This window comes from Anoplophora glabripennis, unplaced genomic scaffold, assembly GCF_000390285.2.
Source record: "Anoplophora glabripennis isolate ALB-LARVAE unplaced genomic scaffold, Agla_2.0 scaffold114, whole genome shotgun sequence".
Lineage (NCBI taxonomy): Eukaryota > Metazoa > Arthropoda > Insecta > Coleoptera > Cerambycidae > Anoplophora > Anoplophora glabripennis.
This window is the reverse complement of record NW_019416319.1, coordinates 108,031-133,302: the sequence shown is the minus strand read 5'-3', so window position 1 is coordinate 133,302 and position 25,272 is coordinate 108,031. Positions and strand designations below refer to the sequence as shown.

Sequence of the window (25,272 nt, the reverse complement as noted above, 5' to 3'; positions counted from 1 at the left end):
GCAACCACTTTAATGACCTCCGGGGGGATGCCATCTGCTCCCGGCGCTTTTTTACTCTTTAATCTGCCCGCGGCTACCTAACTAACCTAACCTAACTTAATCTTATTTTAGGTAATGGCGAAATATCTTACATTAATATTCCGACCAAAACTAATAAAACAAATTGTGGAGGCCACGGAAAATTTCTGGGAGTTGAATATTATCGATGAGCGAGTAACAGTTTTCTTGAAGCATCTAAAGCGAGTGGAGAATATTTACAAATACACATTTGTGTTGGTCCTTCTGATATTTGCTGCGAAACCATTAGTTGTAAGGGGGTCATCCGTGTTTAACTGCTATGTGCCCCCAGAAATATGGTATCCATCCTATTATGTTGCCGAGATGTATACGCTGACTGTTGCGACATCCGCCTTCCTCTCTTGGAATGTGTTTGTATGTTTTCTCATAATTTTAGTTGCGGTGCAATTCCGATTACTGAATTTAAAGATTAAAGCTCTTAATTGTGAGGATGTCCAAAACGAACACTACTTTGACAGATACGTACGAGATTTGAAGTCCGTCATTCAGTACCAACAGAACCTAATGAGGTTAGTGCATTTGTTATACTCATTTAATAACTACAGAACGCAAAAAAATTTGTTCCATTGATGAGACCTGACAGTAGGTCACTCTATGTGTTTAGATCCCTAAAACAAAAGTTCTCCAGGTCATGAAATCCAGAAATGGCAATTTTTTAAGATCTACAAATGTCATGTCAGTGATTGTTTGGAAAAACGTAAAGAGTCTCGTCCCAAACCCAATAAGTTTCAAATAGAATTTCTTTTACAAAGAAGCGTCTCCTACCAATCAACTGACTTGCAGTCAAGTCTCACACGTGATATCGCATGTCCTTTGACTATCTGTATCCCGCAAACAAGCCTTTTGGACCTTATGACCACGAGTAACATTTGTTCAGGAAGCCAAAAGCTAGAAAATATAACTTTAGTCAGTTTGACGGGGATCCATTTTTCATTGATTTGATGCTTGCTTGATGCTGAAGAGAGAAGTTCTTATTAATATTACTTTCTAAATTTAAAAGTTGATGATTATTTTGTCTCAGCTGTTCACAAATGTATTTGTAATGACATATTGTCTAAAGTTATTTATTTGTAGCATAGTTTTCATTTTTTTCCTAATTTTTTGAGTGTTTTGCCATCTGTGAAAAAAAATAAAAATTATTGAAATAAATCCTTGCACCAAATGGACATAATATAATTAAGTTGAGAATATGATTTTCAGCCTTTGGCAGATCCTACCAACTACCAGTTGTTTTTAGTTTTACTAAGTTATTTTTAAAAAACTGGATTTGGAAGAGGCGTATCGGGATGTCTTGCGTGGAATTAAAAATTAATTTAACTTTCTTTTGTGGAATATTTATGAAACTGACTCATCTTAGCAACTGAATTAAAACGTTATTTTTTATACACATTCAAATACAACAACTGTCAAATACCACAATGACAGCAGAATAATGATGGCTCCTTTCAAACGACAGAATTTTTGTTTAATATGCAAGGCCTACTATTGCTATGTTAGCTTCTTTTAGTTCCCGCCGACTACATATTATTTTCGTTGTTTTTGTTGATTATTGTAAAACGGCTACTCCAATAAGAAAATGTGACATAGCATTTTCTATTTAGAATTTGAAGGTTTGTCAAATTATGTTAAAAAAATACGGTGTTGCCATTTAAAAAAATATCGTTTTAGTAGCTACTGCAGAAATCTGGCAACACCGGAAAGAATTATTTGTAAATTTTTCTTAATCAAGTTATTTCCTACAACTTTGCATTTGGTAATACTAGTCTATCACTTTAAATAAAAAAGTTAGCCTATGTCAGGTTTTCAAAAAATAGCACTGTATACAGGGATGGCCAAAAGTACGGAATAAAATTCATATCTTTCGAATGAGTTATATTTTTTAAACGCCGAAACACGTTAACTGATTTTGATTTTTTTCCCATCTTTCGGTTATATAATAATTAATTTTTCTTCAACCCCCTAACCCCCAGCTACCCCTACTTTTTATTCAAATGGAAACATAAGGCATGAGGGGGCTCATTGAAAAGCTTATAGAAAACTGAATCTAGCCATGCCAAATAAACAAGTTTTTTTTTTCATTTAGAAATTGAAACAACTAGATAATTTACAAAAATAAACTCAATGTCACAAATGCTGAAAATGTCCTCCATTCCTATTTGGCATTCTCCAAGACGATAGTAATGCTGTCCACAGCATTCTGAATGACTTCAGCTGGTAATTTATGAATCTTGTTCTTTAAATTCTCAATATTATCCGGTCCGTCCTGGTAGTCTCTTTCTTTCAAATATCCCTAAAGAAAATAATCCAGGGGTGTTAAGTCGGGGGATCTTGGCGGCCATTCAACTGTACCCCGTCTACCAATCCAACGATTTGGAAACATTTCATCTAAGTGTCTTCGAACATCAATAACAAAATGTGGGGGAGCGCCATCTTGTTGGAACCAAATTCTTTCATTCGGTATATCTGGATCAATTTCATCAGGGAAAATCACAGCTAGAGCAGGTATCAGGTCAAACGTTAGGAAATCCAGGTAGCGTGCGGCAGTAAGATTTTCTTCAAAAAATAATGGGCCCAAGATTATGTTGTTGATGATACCTGCCGATACATTAACTTTTTGTGGATGCTGCGTATGTGATTCGCATCTCCAGTGTGGATTTTCCTGGGACCAAAAGCGATAGTTGTGCCTTCATCCGAAAAAAGTACGTCTCCTTGAAAACCATTATTGTTGTCACACCGTCTCATCATTTCTTGGCAAAATTGTAATGGCCTATCATAATCGTCTTCCAAAAGCTCTTGGACAAGACATACCTTATAGGGGTGGTATTTCTCTTGTTTCAGAAACATTCGAATTGCAGTTCGAGAAGCATCGTGATTGCGGGCCAATGAAACAGTTGAAGTATGAGGATTTTTAACAAGTTCTAATGCAATGTCTAATTTCTTTTCTTCATTCAAAGTACGTGCCCAGTTTTGGGCAAAGTCTGTACTGTACCGTGTTCCTCAAATTTGTGAAATATTTTACTAACTGTCCCTTGCGACATTTGGTTTTCGGGATATTTCGCATTAAATAAATCGCGCACTTCAGCCTGACTTCTTATTTTGTCTCCACATCCAAGCAATATCAAGATTTCGATGCGTTGCCTTTCCGACAATACCATTGCAATTCAGTAAATAACTTGATTTTGACACAATATTAACGTTTCAAACTCCAGTTTACAACTAAAGCGAAAAATTAACCAGAAAGCCTGGCAAGTAAAAAAAAACGCAACATAAAAATGTATATTTTTTGCGATAGCAGTGATAGGTACAGTTTCAAATTCTTTATTTTATTCTGTGCAAATTCATGGAGGATAACACTGAAGATAATTAAATTTTATTTAGGTGTATTTTAAGTAGGTGCTTTATACAACCCTAAAAACCTTGCTATTGAAAAAATAAAACTTGTTTATTTGGTATGGCTGGATTCGGTTTTCTATAAGCTTTTCAACGAGCCCCCTAATGCCTAATGTTTCCATTAGAAAAAAAAGTAGGGGTAGCTGGGGGTTAGGGGGTTGAAGAAAAATTAATTATTGTATAACCGAAAGATGGGAAAAAATCAAAATCAGTTAACGTGTTTTGGCGTTTTAAAAAAAATTAACTCATTCGAAAGATATAAATTTTATTCCGTACTTCTGGCCATCCCTGTATGTATAATTCTATTGTGTTAAAAAACTTCATATCAATGGGAACTTCTGACGAGGGTAGGGGTATTTTCCATCATAACATCAGTTTCTTTCAAAATTTGAAAAGTTTGACCTCCTTTAAATTTATATCTTTGACATACAAATATATTTTTTCTCCAACCGTCACAAAACTATGACTATGACTGTCAGAGGTCTCTAAGGTTGACGTTTTCCTTACTGTGACAAAAAAAATGGCATCTTAGAAACAAAAGTATTCACTTTTAATCCTAGGAGCTAAAGTCTAACGACTAAAGGTGTTAATCAATTTTTAATTTTTAAAACTTTATTCAACAATATTTGTATATCTACATGCGAGACCGCTTAGAATCGGTGATCAGGAACAGAGGCGGAAATATCCGATATTAAATTGTGATTTGCAACGTGAAATCAACCAAATTTTTTTGACGTTTGTGAAGCTTGTGTATATTTAAAAAATTTTGAAATTTTTTTTTTCATTTTTTGTTTACAAATCAGGAACGTTTTTTGATGAAGAAAATATGGATTATTGCTAAAAAACATTTTTAACTTAAAAAAATGAATAAAAATTGAAAAATTACATATATTGATTTTCAGCAAAACGAAAATTTAAACATTTTGGGTATTAGGAAAAAAAAATCGCGGCGTTTTGAAACTATCAGGGTTTCTTTAGGACACTTTGAGGTTGAAAAGTTGCAGTCAATATCCTTAGTTTATTCATTATTTGCAATGTTATGCCAAGTTATTCAAATAACCCTAATTATGCAATGGTTTACCTTTTCCTAATCAACTTGTACACTATTAAATTTTTTTTAAATAATCGTACCAGGCTCCGGAACTGCTCAAATTGAAGCGAGTTAAATTATCTAAAAGAGCTTTATGATGAAATTACCAAAAAAAAATTATTGAAGTTCATAGGCCTTTTAAAAAAAAGCAAAAATTTACCAAAAAAAATTTCCATTGAATTTCTACGATTACTTAAAAACTGATAAAGCTAAAAAAATATAAACTAGAGACTTGGAACTTCAATTTCCTTTTTTTATTCTCTCTACGACCATTTCCCTCCAAGTTACAGCTCTTTGAATATAACCTAAAATTTTGGGATTTTTTAAATATCCCTTAATTTCTGTGCCGAGTGTTGTTATTTTCAGATGTTGTGAAATAAGAAATGACAACGATGTTTGGTTTATCATTACCACTATCAACTTTCAGTATTCTTTTCGCAATATTTTCTTTATTCAAAAATGAGTCTTTATTGTAGCCTTCCGCCAAAGAGCTCAATCTCCATCCTCCGTGTTTTTTAGGACAAGTGAGGTCACCACCGCCGTCAATAAAAATGGGTAGTAGACGTTCGTCGTAATGCGTGTTCTCTGTACTCTTTCCAGTTGTCGAGCTTTCAAAATTTTGCCACTTGTTGCAAGACGGTACTGATTTTATGAATACCGACCACCATTCGATGACACTTCCCACTAACATGTCTGAGAAATAATCAACGTTCGACTAATCCAGGTGGACGTAAAGCAACATATTTTCGATAAAAAACTGAAATAATTGTCTTCCAGCACAATAAAAGAACGTGGTCTCTTGGTTTTGGTATTGGGAATTTTTATGTTAAAGGCGGATCTCACATCTTCAACATTATCAAGTGTTAAATTGACTAATTCTTCAGAACGGCAACTTGCTCTATAAATATTCGCGATATTTTCGGTACATTTACCTCATTTTGTCTCTTGAGAAAAGCAAGGAACTTTGAACATTTGCTATACCTATCAATCCTCTTCTTTATATCCAACGTTGACTGCAACATTGAATATTGTGACCAATGCGTTAACAGCTTCATTTTATTTGCTAAGTTTGTGAAATACACCATCAATACATCTTCTGAATACAACTTAATGTTTTTCCTTTGCACAAATCTATAAAAAAAAAATCAATTCAAAAAAGTTCAGAAATTGATTCATAAATTTCTTTGGGAGAAAATTCAAAGAAACCTCATTCACACACTCCAGTATCTCTTCAGGTACACCTAAATCTCCATTAGATTCCATTTTTACAGATTTTCAGCAAATTGAACCACAAACAATCACAAATGAACTCAATTAGCAATGTGATTGACAAAGTACTCGTGACCACATCGATATATCCTACTTACTTACTTTGCTTTATTATCCTTTGGTTTGAATAATTTCAAAGCACAAATTAATAATTAAATGGGAATTTCGGTTGGAGAAAAACAACATTTTCTCGCCACAAAAGTAACGAAACAGTAATACTAAAATATTTATTATACTTTTTTCCAGATATATTAAAGTTTTGAATGAATTACTACATGTGCCAGTTGCACTGTTGATGATCACTAGTGTTTTTTTGATGTGTTTAAACATGTACGCTTTGACTACAAGGTAAATATTTTCCCAAATAAATATATTAAAACCTCAATTTACAGTTACTTTATTTAATATAATAAAAAGATTTTACTTTTCCTTTTATTATCATGGAATATGAATTCATTTTACTAATGCTCAAATTTCTTATCAAAACACCATATTAATTCCACAATACTTTTTTCAGTAAAGGGTCTATGGTTGATAATGGTAGAATTATGATAAGTTGCTCCACCTTAATTGTCGAATTTTTTATGGTATATGGCCTGCCAGCGCAGTTACTAATGGACGAGGTTGGATTTAAAAATACTAAAATATAAAGAGTGTTAAAAAAATTGAAAAAGAAAGGAATATACCAAAGGATCATAATAAAGGGTCAGATGAAAATATGCCGATAAACCCTTCTTTCCCGAGGTATAGGGTGTTAGTTGTGAATTATTCATAGAACAGGTTGACTAAATCATTTCTAGTTTCATACAGAGTATAACCTAGGTTTCGCTAATTTTTGCTTTAATGGCTCTAAAATGATATAACAAAACATAATTTCACTATGCGCGCGCTTCAAAACGTGTGCTAAACTTATTATTAAACAAATAATGAAAAAATTGGAAAAAATTACATTTTTTTTCACTTTTTTTCGACAAACTTCAAAAACTTCATTTTAGAGAAAAATTTAATTCGTAATTAAATTTTACACATGATATACCTATTTTCAAATAAAAAAATACAATATAATTATTGCAAATATAACAAAAACAACAAAAAAAAGTGAAAAAAATTACATTTTTGCGATTTTTTTAAAAGTACCTACTATATTATAGGTATATCTTCATACTTGGCCAAAAAAATTTTTTTTATATAATAAAACACACCAATTTTAGTTAAAATCAATCCTATAGTTTTCGAGTAATAATTTAGCAATCCAGATTTTTGAAAAAAAAATTGAAATTTTTGCAAATTTAACTGAGCCTAAATTAAGACTTCTAGATACTTGAAAATTTTATCACATAAAAAAGGGCACTCAAACTTTTAAATGCGTCCAGAAAAATTGATATCCGTTAACTAGGAGAGCCGTGGTAATTGTTTAAAAATATGCGTAATTTTTGCGCTTATAAACAAATAGAATAACTTTATAAATTCATTATAATAATTTTTTTTAATTATGCTTTTAAAGTACTCGGGAATGCGCTTCTTTAAAAAAAAACGTGGTGATTCGTTAATTGAGTCCTCTAGTATCAAAACCCCTTAAATCCGTTTTTGATGAAGAATGAGATATACTCATCAGAATATTCCTACTAAAATTCCCCACTAAAAAAATTAAAAAAGGTGACTTTTGCAATTATTCGAATGAACACACACATTTTAGTAGGAATATTTTGAAGCGTATATCTCACTTTTCATCAAATACGGATTTAAGGGGTTTCGATACTAGATGACTGAATTAGTTCCAGATCAAATGACCGGTATTTGTGGCATAACTACGAGGACTGGCTGTCTTTTAAACAAATACCTTTGTCATTCCGAGTACTTTCCGGGAGTGAATTTGTAAAACTTGCGCCCTTGTGTAAGCCATACAAAATGTCGATTAAAACTATTGGACTGAGCATGAAATTCACGAATAATGTATGGGAGGTAGTGGTGGGGGGTCGAGAGCTCGGCGGCTACGGCGCCGGCCGACTCGAAATTGAAATCGCGCGTTCAAAATAGCGGCGCGCTTAAATATTTTTATTATCTCGGCTTCTAGTGGTCCGATTTTGATGGATTTTTTTAAATCGATGTCTCGCGAGCCGAAAAGTCCAAATATCGCATTTTCAAATGCGAATTATAGTTAATTATCGACCTATTAAGGTTTTGATAATTACCACTTTTTAATTTGCTTTACTTTTCTCGTATTTTTCGCATATTTCCGAGTACTATAAAAGCATAATTTAATAAAATAATTATAATGAATATATATAGTTATTCTATTTGTTTATAAGCCCAAAAATTACGCATATCTTTAAACAATTACCACGGCTCTCCTAATTAACGGATTTCAATTTTTCTGGACGCATTTTAAAGTTTGGGTGCCCTTTTTTATGTGATAAAATTTTCAAGTATCTAGAACTCTTAATTTAGGCTCAGTTAAATTTGCAAAAATTACAATGTTTTCAAAAATCAGGATTGCTAAATTATTACTCGAAAACTGTAGGACCGATTTTAACGAAAATTGGTGTGATGTTTTATTATATCAAAAAGATATTTATAACCAAGTATGAAGATCCTACCTATAATATAAGTACTTTTAAAAAATCGCAAAAATATTGTAATTTTCTCCACTTTTTTTTTTTGTTTTTGCTATCTTTGCAATAATTATGTTGTATTTTTATTTGAAAAAAGGTATATCATGTGTAAAATTTAATTACGATTTTTTTTCCTCTTCAATTTTTCTCTAAAATGAATAGGTTTTGAACTGTGTTGAAACAAAGAGAGAAAAAATGGAATTTTTTTGCTATTTTTTTCACTATTTGTGTAATAATAAGTTTAGCACACATTTTGTGGCGCGCGTATAGTGAAATTATGTTTTGTTATATCATTTTGGAGCCATTAAAGCAAAAATTAGCGATACTATATAAAACACCTACACCAAAACAGATCCCGCTTGGTCTATATGGTCCAGAGAGCCTTCATAAATGATTACAAACCACAGGATCACCAAGCTTAGGCAACCAACATTGCACGTTAGTACTGTCAAGTAAAAATCCCTTAATCTTAAGCGTCATCAATATCATCATCATCTACATTTACAATGGCCAATTACAAACCATTATGTCTACGCGCGAGATAATGCGATCGCCGCTTGGATAAATAACATGTCGTTACAAATTACACCAATCATAAGCCGATGTAACAGAATTTTGTATTCTAACCTAACCTTGATCTAATTGTTTCAATAAATTTTAGTTTTACTATAACTGAATTGCCAACGCGAAGGAAATAAAATTACTATTTCAAAGAATATACCAGTCACGTGGCTTGTAATCATTTATGAAGGTAATATATACTTAACACATTACATTACATAATCACTTAAACTATCTTAAATATCTACACTGTTTAAAATAGATGTTACCGCTACTTGAAAACATGCAACCGAAGATCTGGCGTGGTTTGTGATTCAGCACGATGGTGCTCTTCCTTATTTCTCATTACCGGTTCAAAACCGGTTCAAAAGCACATAAATGAAACTTACGGACGATTAAACTTGGTAAACCCATCTAAATTGCCAGACCTGAATACGTTGCATCTGTTGCATAAGGGGTTATCTTAAAAGTTTAGTGTATGGCGTGGCTTGGTGGAAGTACTTTTAAAATAAAGTGAAGGTACATCTGAATCTCCGCTTATTTATCATCATTACCTCAATTAATCATTAGCTAATACCCGTTGCCAAATTTGAAATGATTTGATCAATACGTTTGGAAGATATAAGCAGATATTTTTGGAAAACTTGACACTCTATATCCCGGAAAAGATGCATTTGAAATACACTTGCTGACACTTTTTCTTATTTTTTTTGCAGTACTCTTTGCTCTTAACATTTTTTACACTCTTTTTTAACTCCATATAGGTACCAAAATGATAAACTATTATTTTTTAGTCAGAAGCTACAGCAGACATGGTATATTTTGAGTGCAAATGGTACTTACCGAATTTACGGCCCTTGCGAAAACATTTTTTAAATATGATGACCCGAAGTCAGAAAGGTGTTTGTATAAGGGCTGGAAACTATCATATTATTAACAACAGGACTATTCTAATTGTAAGTGGAAAACGCAAAATATAGTTACTTGAAAAAGGAATAAATTTGCAAAACCTGTTATAAATTGAAGCACATTTTGTTGATTTGATTTATTTGAATACAATACCTATATTTCTTTCAATTGCGTGAAAAAAAGCTAGATAAGTCAAATTAGTATACCAAAATCTTACCTTCGCAATAGATTTCGTTCGTATCGAAGTCATAAATCTATACTTACTAACTTACTAATAAGGTTCTCTTCAGACCAAAATATTTTTCTGATCTTGATGTTACATTTGACAAGAAACTAAACTTTAACGATCCTATTAAAAATATTGCTTAAGTTTTTGTTTACATTACTTCATTACTAAATCGACACATCCCTAAAACTGGGTTACGTCGAACAAATAAATATTATAAAATACAGTATATTTGCAACTTTTATAATAATGCGTCTACTTTTACTGACATTTTTTCCTGCAACTTAACTCATTTTAAGAAAATTACTTTAAATTTTTGACATACGTGTTAAATTTTGTTATTTATTTGTTTTCTCTTTTTTTGGTATACTCCATTTGGTTGTGTTTCTTTGTATGTATCATATTGAATTATATCACATTACAATATACAATATTTTGTTTACATGAGTTTTATGTTCTCTATTCTGTTACTGAGCTGTGGTCTGTTGAATAGCGTAAATATAAAAATTGGAAAAATTATACTCCCTAATAAATAATTTCATTTTCAGATGATGAAAACAGCTTACAGCTTTTATACTTTTCTACAAAAAGTAGCTTAAATCAAGAAATTAATTGACTAATTTCTCACGAGCGTTTAAAGCAATATTCTAGATATTAAAATAGTTACTTAAAGTTTGTAATTATGACCCTATGAACTCCGTGAAGATATTGGACACAGGCATATTCACAACAACAATTTTATTAGGAGCATTAAGTACTACTACTAACAATATTAATTTATTTTAACACAGATGCATATTGTGAAAGAAAACATGAAACTGCAACACGATGTAGACTACTCTTTAGAATTCAATTGAATTAAATAATCCTAAGATACTGTGTTTTATTTTGTCCTTCTTCCTAAAACCATTAATAAAACAGTTTGATCGTTTTCGAAAAAACCGTACAGAACAATCTAAATTTTTCTTACAATTAATACTTACATTTTGATCCTCGATGTTTCAAAGAGAATTCTCAAAGAGCTATATTTTTGTTCCGTTTGAATTGTTAGATATAAATTTTGCAAATAGAATATAATATGTTATTAAAATCGCAGTGCATTGAAGCAAAATCTTGGTCTGATTTATTGAGAAATTAAGAAAGTGTACCCATTGTGGTGCGTACTGTCAAAAATAACTAGCACCATTACCAGAACCTATAATATCCAGAAATTTAGGATATTAAAAAATATGAAAAAACAGCTTATCTATTTTACTATGTATTTTAACAAAATATTTTAAAAACATTAATTTTTTATCATCGGTCTCCAAAATTTAAAAATTTACTTATAATATCTTCATAATATTGTATCTTTGCAATAGTTCTTTTTCTATTGCCATCATTGATAAGTCCTTTAAGCGCTCTTGTGTCATCGTATTTCTTAAGTAAGTCTTAATGCACTTAAGACACGAAAAGTTTGTTTCTACCGAGAAATTGTTAAAACTAGACAAAACAATTTGTATGTGTCCGAAAATACCATTTTAAATTCCTTGTATAATATCTCTACCGTTTTTTTAACTTCTAAATTACGAAATTGTTCATCTCTGTATAAAATATTAAGTTCGTTTTTCAACCTATCTAAATTCCAAAATGGTTTGGATATACAGTGATTCACAACTTATCCTAAAAAAATTGGGAATAGATGCGGCATGAGAAATGGAGTCAATATCGTAAAAATTTTTGTAAAGTCCTTATAGTTTCCGAGAAAAAAATTATTGAAGTTGTAGTACTTTCAACCATTACATAGCTGGACAACTGTAGCCTTTAGCGTCATTCGTAAAATGCATGGAGAACCACGTGGCCTCAGCGACTCCGAATACTGAAATCCGATTTTACAGTAGTCGTTACCATAGCGTTTACAATAGTTTTTTAGTAGTTAGTGCCAAAAATGGCTTGCGTGTATAGCATCTCGGAGTTGATGGATATCGTTTTAATTTATGGTGAAGCAAGAAAACATTTGTATTACCTATTGTGAATCATTTGTGTTATGGTGGAACAAGACAGCATTTGTGTTAGTTCGTAGAAACTGAAAGAATAAGACGGACCCAAATGTGTTTACACGTCGGTGGACAAAATTTTGATTTAAAGCCACAAATAAATTTAATAATTAATACTAACAATCAGTTGAATTTGCTGATATAAAATAGGGGCTATAAAATTATATTTATTCCTTTCCTTACGATATTCTTTCAAGTTTTTGTTCGTTTTTATCACTGTCGCCGTGACGGTCGCATTGTGCCAGGCTAAGTTATACAGTGGACCAGTTTCCAGTACCGTGCAGTGTATTTTTAAATAATTTTCGAACTGCCCTTCTTAATTTTTTCTTTACAAAATTGTATTTGTAACAGTCCCCTGTACATCCAGAATTTTTTTTGATAAGTTCTGAATCACCCTGTATTTGTAGAAAACATTCAAACAATTTTTCGAGAAATTTCATTGCATATTCGGGAAATTTTGAGGAATCTAGTAAAGCAAGAAAATTTAAATCATGTAAATTGCCAAAACGAATACTTAATTGAAGGGAAATGCAATTTATAATTTCGTAGTATAGCATTTTATAGCTCGAAAATATTTCTAATTCGTTGTAACTTTTGCCCCATTTACTTGGTAATCCAGTGATATTTTTCGCATACTTAATTTTTTCTTCATTTCACATAGTCATTAATAATTATTATTATCATATCACGAAGATTGCCTTTTCGAAAACTTTCCCGACCTTTTCTCTTTTCGTTAAATATTGCCGTTATTTTTGGCGATGGGCGACCATTCAAATTTTGTTGTTTTTCTACGTCATTATATCTTGAAATAAGCGTTTCAAGTAAAGATAAAACAATATAGTGAGCGGGATTCATTATTACTCATATATATCAATAATATAATATCTGTATGTAATGGTGTACCTCAAGGGTCAGTACTAAGTCCTGTGCTTTTCCCGATATACATCAACGACTTGCCTGTCAATATTCCTAATATACATGTATCCCCTTTGTGGATGACATAACACTGTTGTCTCGTGCTAGTAGCGATATGAGTTCGGGTAATTTGATTGCGGTGGAAAATTGGTTTTCAGCGAATAAATTGAAGCTAAATGTTTCCAAAACTCAACACATAACATTTACTTCTTGTAAAATCCAACCCAAATCGGATGTAAAGTATTTGGGTGTTACTCTAGATTCTAGTCTAAACTGGACAGCATATGTTGATATAAAACTACACAAATATTCCTGTTAAGACAGCTGCCACCTTTAGCTGATAACAGTGTAATGAGAATGGCGTATTACTCTTTATTCATTCATAGTCATTTGACATATGGCATTGCACTTTGGGGTAATTCTAGTAATGCCCAAAAAGCTTTCATTCTGCAGAAGGCTGCGGTTTATTTTTAAAAATTAGGATTTTACCACTTCCATCCGTTTTATATATGAATCCTTACTTCTTATTCGTAAAAATGTTGGAAATTTGGTCAAACACTGCAACCTACACCAGCACTATACCAGGCATGCTGAGAATATTGTTATTCCAGTTTCCCGCATTAACATTAGAAAAAATAACTACAATAGGACTTTATAACAACTTTATCTCTTGAATTGTATTAAATATAGTAACTCAATTAAGTTAACAACGTAAAATCAGTTCGGGGACCTCTTTTTATTCAAAAGTATTGTTTTCGCTCTTTTTGCGTCATTCCACAAGATACTTCAAGCTCGCTGTATTGTTTCATAGCTCGCTCATTCATTAAAAAATTGAGATATTTTTATATAACTGAAAAAATAAATGATTATACAAAATGTTTGGTTTTATATTGCAAACTAACTTCAAAAACATGCTGTATTTCCCCTGACTACTCAATTAGCGGTAACAAATTGATGACGTTTTAATATTTCAATCGCTAACGTTAGAGAGAGGAACAAATTCAGCGAACATTTAAAATTATACGTATACCTTTATAAATACTTGAACAGGTGGGTGTTGGTGGTAACTGCCCATTGTATTTATATTCTGTTACACGCTAACGAGAGAATCATTTGTGTTCTTCTAATAACAGCGAACACACGAAAATGGAGAATATTTCATACTTTAAACATTTTTCTTTCCTTGGGATACATCCTAGCCAACCCATGGACAAACTTCGTATTATTTTTAACTGCTCGTTGGTATCGTGTATTTGTCTGCTGGCGCTACTCAACTCTTATTTCGAAAAAGATTTAGGAGTCGTGGACGTATGCAATGGTCTTATTATTGTAAGTATCCTTTTTTTATCTGTTTTATGTTATTTTGCTACTACACCAGTCGAATTAGATTACAAAACCTGAAAATAAAAAAAAATATTACAGTTAACAAATTAGTGAAATATGACTTTAGGTAGCTTAAATTGTAGGTAATTTAACAGCCTACAATATAAAATAACCAATTTTCCGATAGGTCGTCTAAATTTTCATGGGCAATCAAAAAGTGAAAAAAACATTTAATTTTGACACTTATTTGCAATTTGCTAACTTAGTGTCACTTCTTTCGAGTTAGTTTTTATCATTCTACATACCCTTCACCATCACAATTTGCAATAAAATGTCTATTAATGACTTTGTTTACGTTCAAACTCTAATTCGACTGGAGTATACCTGTGACGTTTTTACTTGTATTGTACATTAAGAAAATTTCCACTTCAGGTGACTGTGAAATATTTGGGACTGATATTTGGTCGAGCACCGATAAAACGAATCTTAGAGGCCATGCGACACTTTTGGAACACCGACGTTGAAGACGACCAAGTAAAATATTACGTCCAGTATTTCAAAACAATAGAGAAAGTTTATAAGCACGCTATTTTTTTCGGCATTATATTACATGTTGCAAAACCCTTTTTTGTTAGAGGATCGTCCATATGCAACTGTTACATTCCACCCCGAATACCCTTTCCGATATTCTACGCTTTCGAAATTTATGTCATTATAGTTGGGGCGGCATCAGCTTTTTGTTTCAATGTATTCGTATGTTCTATGATAGTTTCAGTTGCAGCCCAATTTAGGCTGGTAAACTTAAAAATTGAAGATCTTAATGCTAGGAAGATTGAAAACGATCACGACCTTAGGGTCTACAAAGTGAATTTAAAATCCATAATTAAATATCAACAGTTTCTTATAAGGTAAGTGTAACTTATTGTTAGTTTATTTACATAAACTTTCTAGTATGTCAGTGTTACTGAAATTGGTTTATTCCACGTGCCTCACTTTAATGGAAACAGTTTAATACCTTAGAATCTATACTTTATACAGTGCGTAAATAAATAACTGTCAAAAATTAAGGAGACGTTTTATCACTGACACTTTAAAGTTTGTTTTTTCTGTTTCCGTGGTTGAACATATCATATGATGTTTGTTCTACTATTACTACGCAATTTTCTGAATTTTGAAAATTGTTATTTGGGCGCGTATTTGACAGTAAAGTTCATGCAGTATTAGTTGTCTGGAAAACTGTTCTAAGGTTTTTAATACCTATTTTTTTTAATCTATAATTTTTATTGTGAATGTAATTTCTCTTTTTTGTCTGACATAATTTGTCTTACCTTCAATATTCCTAACAACTGTTTCAAGAAAATTCTTGTATATTAGAACAATTTTTTGACTTTCAAATCATTATTAAAAATTTCATTTCTTGAGGAAATCAATTTAGCTCTATATATAATAATATTAATTAATAATATTTTAATTAATGTTTTATATTTTTTTATATTATACATTTGCTTTCATTTATAATGTATGATGTATGCTGTCTTTTGAAAAAAAAATGTTATATCTCCAATATCTTCTAATAACATGAAAATACTGGAACGAAGTTTTATGTGCACAATATAATCATGATCATGAATATACATTGAGCATGAAAAAAATTAAATCTATCTCGTGACATACGACAATTTGAGAACGAGCCACTGAAAGGATTTTTATTTTGCAGATGTAAAATTAATTTTAGACGAACATTGACTTTTTCATATACAGGGTGTCCCAGTACTTGATACAAAACAGTCGAATACAAACTGATGAGGTCAAAATTATATCAGTTCTTCATATAATTTTTTTTTTCATACAAGCCTTCGTTAACAAGTTACGGGCCTGCAAAGGTGAAAATTAAAAAGTTATTTTTATTTAGTCTTTAAACTATTAACTTCAGATTGATAACACAATTTGATAACACAATCTCCAATTTTTGTTTGAAGTAATTCATCACATCGACATGCCCCAGATATGGCAAAAATCATTGTCACCTAAAATAATAATAGTCAGTATTCTTCGTTTATAAAAATATTTTGTTTATAATTGCCTTTGTATCTAAATACGTACCATCAAGAGCCTCCATTAGAGTATTTTAATTTGTTCATTTTCTAAAACTGCTGACTTTTTAGCACGACATCCATCCGATTGCCGTTTCAAGAATTCTTTTAATTTTAGTTACCTGTTTTCCAATATCGATGTTGTTGTAGACATTCAAAGTAGCTCTGAGCTTCGCATATATTGATCATAATGAAGATTTCATACTTTTACTTAATTCAGCAAAATATACCAATAGTACATATTCTGAAAATGATATAATGTTATTGACATGAAAGAACTATCATACAATTTTAATAATAAATAAATAGCTTTGTTTGCAATTATGATAAAATTTAAAAAAAAATATGTGTTTAACTGGGCAGTAAAGTGGATTTAATGCCTTTGCTGCTTAAATACCATCTTGTACTTTACTGCATAATTAAATAACTATTGTAACAGCCATGAAGTAAATAAAAAAAATGTGCAAACTATCGAAGCAAATATATGACACTTACATATCATTGTAAACAGAAGTAAGAAGGAAAGAAAAAAAAGGCGACAAATATACATTTGCCGCCTGTTCGACTGTCGACTGTTCCATTTAAAAGAAAATACATATATTTAGAGATACATTTCCTTCCTAAACACATTTTATATAAAAAATTAAATGAGGAAAAGAATCTTTAATTTTTGAATATTGTAGGTGTTTTATCCTTTACTTAATCAATATATTTACAAATAAAATAAACGAAAGAGAAATCGATTAAAAAACAATCAATAATAATTTTCTTGACAACAAACCTATCACATTTTCTAGTAGCAGCAAAAAAAATTACCTATGTACTTCCCTGGCCAAATCACAGTCTTTCACTTGAAACGGATATGAAAAAAATAAACCAATCCACTTTCTTTCAGATTTGTTGATGATCTAAATAAATTATTAACTGTACCAATTGCACTGCTGATGGTCAGTAGCGTTACCATGATCTGTAGTAGTCTGTATGTTAGGACGACACAGTAAGTATAAATTTTATCATTTTTATAGTTGCACTTATAGTCAGACGAATATGTAAAATCATTTCAAGGTTAATATAAGGCCAGTTTGTCATATATTATCCCCGACAGGTGCAGGGGGTTGGCAGTGCGTGTGTTCAATAGCGATTTGCTTCTAAGAAGAACTCGGATAGTCTGTCTGTCGGGAAAACCTGCTACTGTCAACTCCTGTACGTGACGTTTATGTTGTTTAAGTATATTGCAACTATTGTTTTAGATACACCCTTTAACTGATAATTTTTCTTGTACTTGTAGCAAAATTGTCGCGAACAAAGTATAGTATTTACTTTTTTGCACGAACTTGTTATTGTGGCTTGCTTTCAGGGCGAGAAATTACGTTGCCACTATCTAAAACACTATGGAACATAGCGACAAATAACCTAACTTATAATCAAAACATATGTTTTGGGTACCGGTTATCCTAAGAATTACATTTTGCTTTCTAAAAATTACATGTTGCTTTCCCCTGGCAACAGTTTAACATCTCAAGTTCTAATAATCGATAAATTGTGGAAAACAATAAAAAACAGGCAACGAATTACAGCAAGCTTAATATCATTCGTACTGAAAATACGAGACGAGAAATAATATGAGATGTTTGCACAAAGAAATTATTGTTGCCCTTAATGGCAAACAATTCTTTGTAAGCTTCGACTATTAAATTTACAAAATTTGATATAAACTGTTTTTATTGAAAATTAAGTCTAGGACTTACGTTGTATACAGGGTGTCCCGGTATTTGATACAAAAAAGTCGAGGACAATTAGATGAGGTCAAAATAATATCTATTCTTCGTATAAATTTTTTTCATACGGACCTTTGTTAACAAGTTGCGGACCTCAAAAGTGAAAATTAAAACGTTATTTTTATTCACAGTCTCCAAACTATTAACTTCAGCATAATGCAAATTTGGTAGTCGATAACGCATGCGTACAGCTTGTTTTTGATGTAAGTGAAACTTCATTATGACGAGAACGCCAGGGACGGACTATACCCAATGGTTAATAATCCAGAATTTTTGCATAGATGACGATCACAATCTGCCTGGTACATATTTTTAAAATAAGACCCTGGAAAACCTTACTGTCTGCTAATGTAATTTTCACTAACAAAATATGACAAATACACTTTACATATAACACAATATAGAAAAAAAGCAGGATTAAGTTAAAGGAAGTTAAAAAATAATTTAAAAGAAAGAAAACTATCAAAATACATTTTCTGTATGGGCACATTCTACTTCCACACCATTCCTAACTCTATAAATGTTATTTGTTTGTACATGAAAAAGCATTTTTATGATACGTCTAATATTATCACCATGCAACATAATTTAGGGTTGAGTACACTAAATTTTTCAGATATCCCAAAAGGAAGAAGTCCATCGGATTAAAGTCTGGAGAACGTGGTGGCCATGAAATTGGGCCTCCTCTCCCAATCCAGTTATTATTAAACATAATGGATAATTTCATACATTAACATTGTAATGGGGAGGAGCCCCATCGTGCATGAACCAAACGTTTTTTCGGGTGACTAATGGAACATGGTCTAATAGTGGCTGCAAATTACTTTGCAAAAACTCCAAATATCGATGTATCCATTCAGACGTTCCTCAAAAACGTATGGACGTATTAAATTATTATCCATTATTCCTGTCAATACATTAATAGTGGGTAATAATTTAATAGGTCTATACGTTTTTCAGAAACGTCTGTATGGACATCGATATTTGGAGTTGAATACTTAACTTACTTTAACTTATTCTTGTGTTGTTTTTCTATTTTGTGTTATGTGTAAAGTGTGTCTGTGTGTGTCTGACATAAAATCACAAGTATTTCCTAAACAGTTAATTTTACCGAGTTGAACCAAGAGAGTATTATCGTTGGTAAATTCTTCAGGGAACTTATTTATGATGAAGGCAGATTGCGATCGTCATCTATGCAAAAATTCTGGGTTGTTAACCATTGGGTATAGTCCGTCCCTGGCGGTTTAGGCATAATGAAGTTTCACTTACAACATCAAAAGCAAGCTGTATGCATGTATTATCGATCACCAAATTTGCATCATGCTGAAGTTAATAGTTTAATGTATGTAAATAAAAATAACTTTTTAATTTTTACCATTGAGGGTCCGTAACTTTTTAACGAAGGCCCTTATGAAAAAAATTTACATGAAGAACTGATATTATTTTGGCCTCATCTATTTGTACTCGACTTTTTTGTATCAAGTACCGGGACACCTTGTATAACGGTTTTTTGTTGTTTTGATCTATACTAACACAAATTAAATATATGGCGTTTATATTATAGACACCCTTTAGAGTCCGCCAAATATCAGGATGTGAAAAAACGAAGTTCGAAAAATGTGACTTTTCGTATAGTTTTTGATAAAAATTGTGCCAAATGATAAAAACTCAAGTTATTTGCGTGTAACATGTTTTTTTCCAAAAATTGTTCTCAACATTTCATCTTATTTGTGTAATTTTATTTTCAAGTATTTTTATTGTTACCTTTTTTTTACCAAGTGTAGGTATCTTGACAGTAGTTGTTATTTTTTTTATATTGCATTGTTTACATAATAAGATGTACATGAATGTACTAGCTATAAAGCTAATAATAGAGTACTATACTATACGAGTTCAATTTTAAATACAATGCAATTGTTAAGAGAAAAAAATTTAGGTGTGGGATTTTTGATACATTGTATTTAAAATTATAATTCTAAAAATAACTCTTGTGCATTTTTCTTATAAAACGAATAGTTTGCGAATTATTTTCGACTGTGGCATAAGTTTATTTTTAATTTAAAAAATAGTAAATCATTTACCATTAGCATAAAATGTGATAAAAGTTCTTCCTGTTATGAATTGTATGAATCAAATGATCTTAATCGAATATCGAAAATATTCAGTAACATTGAAATTCTGATGTTCTTAATGACGTTGTCACTTAGTATTTTTTTCGCAGTTCAGAGCACACCTCAGTCCTCTTTAAAAATTATTAGGCAATTGATTTGTTACAATAAAACTAATATTGAAATGGTCACTACAATATCTTCCCAGATATTTACATGTTTGTGATATTTTAGAAAAAATCAAATACTCTGCAATTTGTCAACATGGCAACTTTGAACTAAAGTGAACTTATCTCAGTTTGATCTACTTTTGGCCTGAAGATTAACAAGGTGGCATTTGTGATCATTCATTTAAATACACCCAGTATGGGAATAAGACACAATAATTTTCCATATCATTTTCAGCCAAGGCTCTGTGTTCGAGGAGGGTAGATTTTTTATTATCATTTTCATTGTGACTGCCGAATTTTTCTTGATATATGGGCTCCCTGCGCAGTTACTGATGAACGAGGTTTGTATTTAATAAATACAGGGGGATCGTTCAAATTTTTAAACTATATTTTGAAGTACACTCTAGACGCAAAGAAATTTTTGTCAATGATTTCAAAGCAATGGAGACCATATTATAATTAAAATTTGAGCGGACCCCATATAGATACATTCAGCAAAGAAATTAAGGATGTAAGAAAATTTTCCAAATTTTTTTAGTGATTTTTGAAAGGCTGTAGTTTCGTGAATAATGGTCGTATTGAGAAAAAAAAGCATCTTGAAGATTCTAGTTTTGAAATCTTAAGACGAAAAAATTTTTTTGAACATCACTCTCAGTGCAATCAAAAAAATAAAGTAAGGGCAAAAAATTTTATTTTGTTTTAAACTGACCATGGGCCCAGAAATTTATTTTATTTCTGGATTAATCAATGAGAGGGTCATTTAGCCTGATTTCTCACCTACAATTTGTTTTTTTTATTTTCTGTACGATTATTTCTCATTGAGTGACAAGTCACCTTTTTTTTTGTCATCATATCTCATGATCGTACAGCGAATAGAAGGTAGATTTTGGAAACTTGAATCAATCCTCTTCAAAGACCTTGTGGCATGTTTGACAAAAAAAAATATTCTCAATATTAATTTGAAAAACTGCCAAAAAGTTCTTTTTCTGCTGATTTGGAAAATCAATAACTACTCTGCAAATATTGCGAAAATTGCCAGTGTTTGTAGGTTTTCTTTTAGTTCAATACATGCTCACAAGGTCTGGAAATTTTGAAATTGATGAGTCGAACCGTTTTCCTTCCCTGAATCGTCAGTTTTATAAAAAAAAATATAGGAGCTGGTTTGCTCCTTATACATCATTCAATCATTTAGATAAAAAGAATTATGTTATTTTTCTCACTATTTCGTGTTAAATACTCATCAAATATAGATAAAAAAAATTAAAAATTAAAAAAATCTAATTTTTCAAATTTTTTTTTCGCAATGTCACACTGAATACTTATCAAATATCTAAAAAAATAATAAAATTTGAATATTATTTTTTTAATGAAAAAAATAGATATTTTTGAAATTTTTTTTTTATTAAAAATGGATCAGTAAATCGTATATCGATTTACTGTAAAAAAATGTGTAAAAAAATACATGAAGATTCACATGAGGCCATCAACATAAATTAATGCAATTAATTTTAACTCGATGAAAAACGGCATGCGAAGAAAAAAGTCACATCAAAACTGGACAGAAAATTATTAAGTACCTAGGTATAATTTTCTGAAAATTTTGAAGTCATATAATATTTTTTTATTATTTAAAAATTGTTTTTTTTTTATTTCAACATTTGGTCATTTGAAATATTCAATATGAAGTTGTAAAAAAGATAATGGCAATGAAATTTTGAAAATTTTGATTTTTTTTCAAGATCGAATTTTCAAAATTTTAAATTTTTTCTTTCGATATTTGATAAATATATAACGCGAATTGTGAGAAATATAACGCATCAAATTTTTTTTCGTCCCAATCATCATTAATTGATGTTTATAGACCAATAAACTCGCTCCTTTATTTTTTATAAAACTTTGACGATTCAGGACAGGAAAACGGATTTTCAGGCCTTATGGGCATGTATTGAGCTAAAAAATACCTACGAACATTAGCAATTTTTTGAAAGGTAGTCGTTGATTTTCCAACACAGCAGAAAAGGTCATTTTTGCACTTTTTTAAATTAACACTGAGTAGGTATTAAAAAAAAATCTCAAACATACCAATAGGCCTTCAAGAGTAGTGATTCAAGTTTACAAAACCCACCTTCAGTGTACGATCATTAGTTCATGAGATACGGCTCATAGAAAAGGGTGAGTTTCACTCAAAAGCCAATATCTCGATGAGAAATAATCGTTCAGAAAATAAAAAAAAAACAAAACTAATTTTTCAAAACTAGAATCTTCGAGCCTCAAGATGCTTTTTCTCGATTCGATCATTATTCACGAGTTACAGCCATTCAAAAATTATTAAAAAAAATTGGGAAATTTTTATGCTCCCCTAATTTTTTTGCTCGGTTTAGAACTCTGTAAAAAATTTGATATAACAAATGTAATTATTTTCCAGTCAGAAGCAACAGCAGACACTTTATATTCTGAGTGTAAATGGTACTCACCCCAACTACGATCTCTGCGTAAAAACTTTTTGATTATGATGATCCGGAGCCAGAAAAGTATTTGTATAAGGGCTGGACACTATCACGTTATCAACAACAGAACAATTTTATTAGTAAGTAAAATAACGGGCTACAGATAAATCAGAAATGTAGTAGATATGAAAAATGATTGATTTTGAAATCGTTATTTTCTATAAGTATAAAGTCTCTAGAGATACATGTTCAACATTCTAATATAAGTATAATTTTCTTTTCAGATGATGAAAACTGCTTACACCTTCCATACCTTCTTACAAGAAGTAACATAAGTGAAATGATGAACTGAACAGTCGCCAAAGAAAAAAATTATATGTTAAAGTTTAAAGTATCTACGAGAAGCTTATATTTGCACTTAATGGAGACTTAGAAGAAGTAGAAAGGCTATTTTAAAATACTTTTGTAGTTTCTTTTCAAATGATAAAAACTGCTTACAGCTTCTATGCTATTTTACAGAAAAAGCCTTCATTTTCGAGAAAATGCTCCCCAAATTGTTAAAAAGTTATTTGTGAATATGCATTCGCAAGGATTGTACATGTTACAGATGTTAAATTTTTGCTATGCACCTGCTTAGATTAATTTATTGTTAATACACAATCTTCACGTAACATATTAGGAATTTGAGGTCCATCGAATATACTCTCTTTCAGCTTTAGCACTGTCTGTTTTCGGGAAATTTAAATTTTATTTAAAGCACCATAAGCATGTTTTATTAGTCCCAAGTGTTATATGTAGTGGACAAAACAGAATTTCGGATGTATTTTGAGCTTGAGTAACGCTAAAAATTCTAAATTCAGAGCTCCTCGGTTAGGTCAGGTTTTCTGATAAAGTGATTCTTCTTATCTCCATTGTCTCATAAACTAAACAGGGATACCTAGTAAATCCTGGTTGGTGTTTGGGGACAACAGTAATAATTTTGAAAGCTCCACATATTCGCCATCCTCATTCTAATTGTTTTATATTTTCCAAGATATTCTTCATACTATAACAGTTTCCTTTCAGTTTTGTTGAGTATGCTGTTGGAAGTGAATCACATCTACCACCACTATGTAGATTGTAGAACAACTGTCTTGAATAACCTCCACTCGTCTCTAAAAACTTTGAGTTGAGTTTTAATTGGTTTATTAGGCCTTCAATATCGTAACAAAACGCTATAGTATCCTTTTCATCTGAAACAATACAATATATCAGAAAAGCCAGAAGATTTGGTTCCTTCAAATATGAAATTTTCCTTTTTTCAGTTCGCCAAAAAAATATTTAGCTCCTGTCTTTTTGTACATGGTCCATCGTGAACAGAGACTAGAAGGAAAAGTTGAAATGCCATATTAAAACACTTTTATAGTACCAATGTGGTAATATAGAAAGTACAACTGAAATAACAAAAAAATACTATAAGCGTTATGAAATAAGGAAGCTTTTCTCAAAAATAGCGGTTTTATACCTCCTTTAAACAGTTTTCCGTAAAAATACATCCACACTATTTTCAGTATCATTTGAATAACTATCAAATAGAAAAAATTCCGCACCTTATAAGGACATCACTTAATATATGTTGCAAAAGGAAATAAGTAGATGTGGAATAGTATAGATCACATTAGAATTTATGTGAATAAAATGAGTATCAGTTATTCTGAGTATTATTTTGACCTTGTTTCTGAAAAAATGCTCTAAACCAGGAACTAGGGTTACAAAAGACTATATAATCAGCAAGCTATAGAAGTCCAGCAAAAGAAAAAAGTAGGTTAGGGAAATGTGGGAAATCAATATTTTCTGTTAATATAAAATACCTGACATACTAAAATTGTTAAATAATATATTTTTTCAATTAAATATTATGTATTCTTGTTGTTCTAATATCGCATTTAACAAACACGAACACGTAAAAATAACCATAACAGAAAGTTCTTAACATTTTTTTCATTTAGGGTGCGTTTTCAGGTGGGATGCATAAATAGATATTAAATAAAACAAAATTAAATGTAAAACACAAATTTTTTAGAAAAAATCAAATTTTGAAACAACAATGTCAAGAGTGTTGACAATATGAAAAACAAGAATACAGAATATTTCTTTGGAAGATTACGTTACAAAATTATTAATATTATGAATAGCTTAAGATTAATAGCAGTTTTTTATTTTTACCTACGAATTTGATTCAGGAATTTCATTGCCTTCCCAGTCTCATTGATTTTCTAAAGTGCCTG

At 31.0% G+C, this 25,272-nt stretch overlaps 2 protein-coding genes across 2 annotated transcripts; both read left to right on the top strand.

The window, feature by feature from the left end:
• The first annotated feature begins 378 nt into the window (after positions 1-378).
• On the top strand, positions 379-10,891 carry LOC108903207. Its single transcript, XM_018705307.2, has 5 exons — positions 379-587; positions 6,074-6,175; positions 6,345-6,450; positions 9,795-9,956; positions 10,684-10,891. The coding sequence occupies exons 1-5, from the start codon at positions 382-384 to the stop codon at positions 10,732-10,734; spliced, it is 627 nt and encodes a 208-aa protein (XP_018560823.2). The 5' UTR covers positions 379-381; the 3' UTR covers positions 10,735-10,891.
• A 4,280-nt stretch (positions 10,892-15,171) lies between these two features.
• Positions 15,172-23,381, top strand: LOC108903212 (odorant receptor 49b-like). The gene is made up of 5 exons (XM_018705311.2): positions 15,172-15,317; positions 17,398-17,499; positions 20,794-20,899; positions 22,984-23,145; positions 23,290-23,381. Exons 1-5 carry the CDS (start codon positions 15,172-15,174, stop codon positions 23,338-23,340), a joined length of 567 nt encoding a protein of 188 aa, XP_018560827.2. The 3' UTR covers positions 23,341-23,381.
• The last annotated feature ends 1,891 nt before the right edge of the window (positions 23,382-25,272 follow it).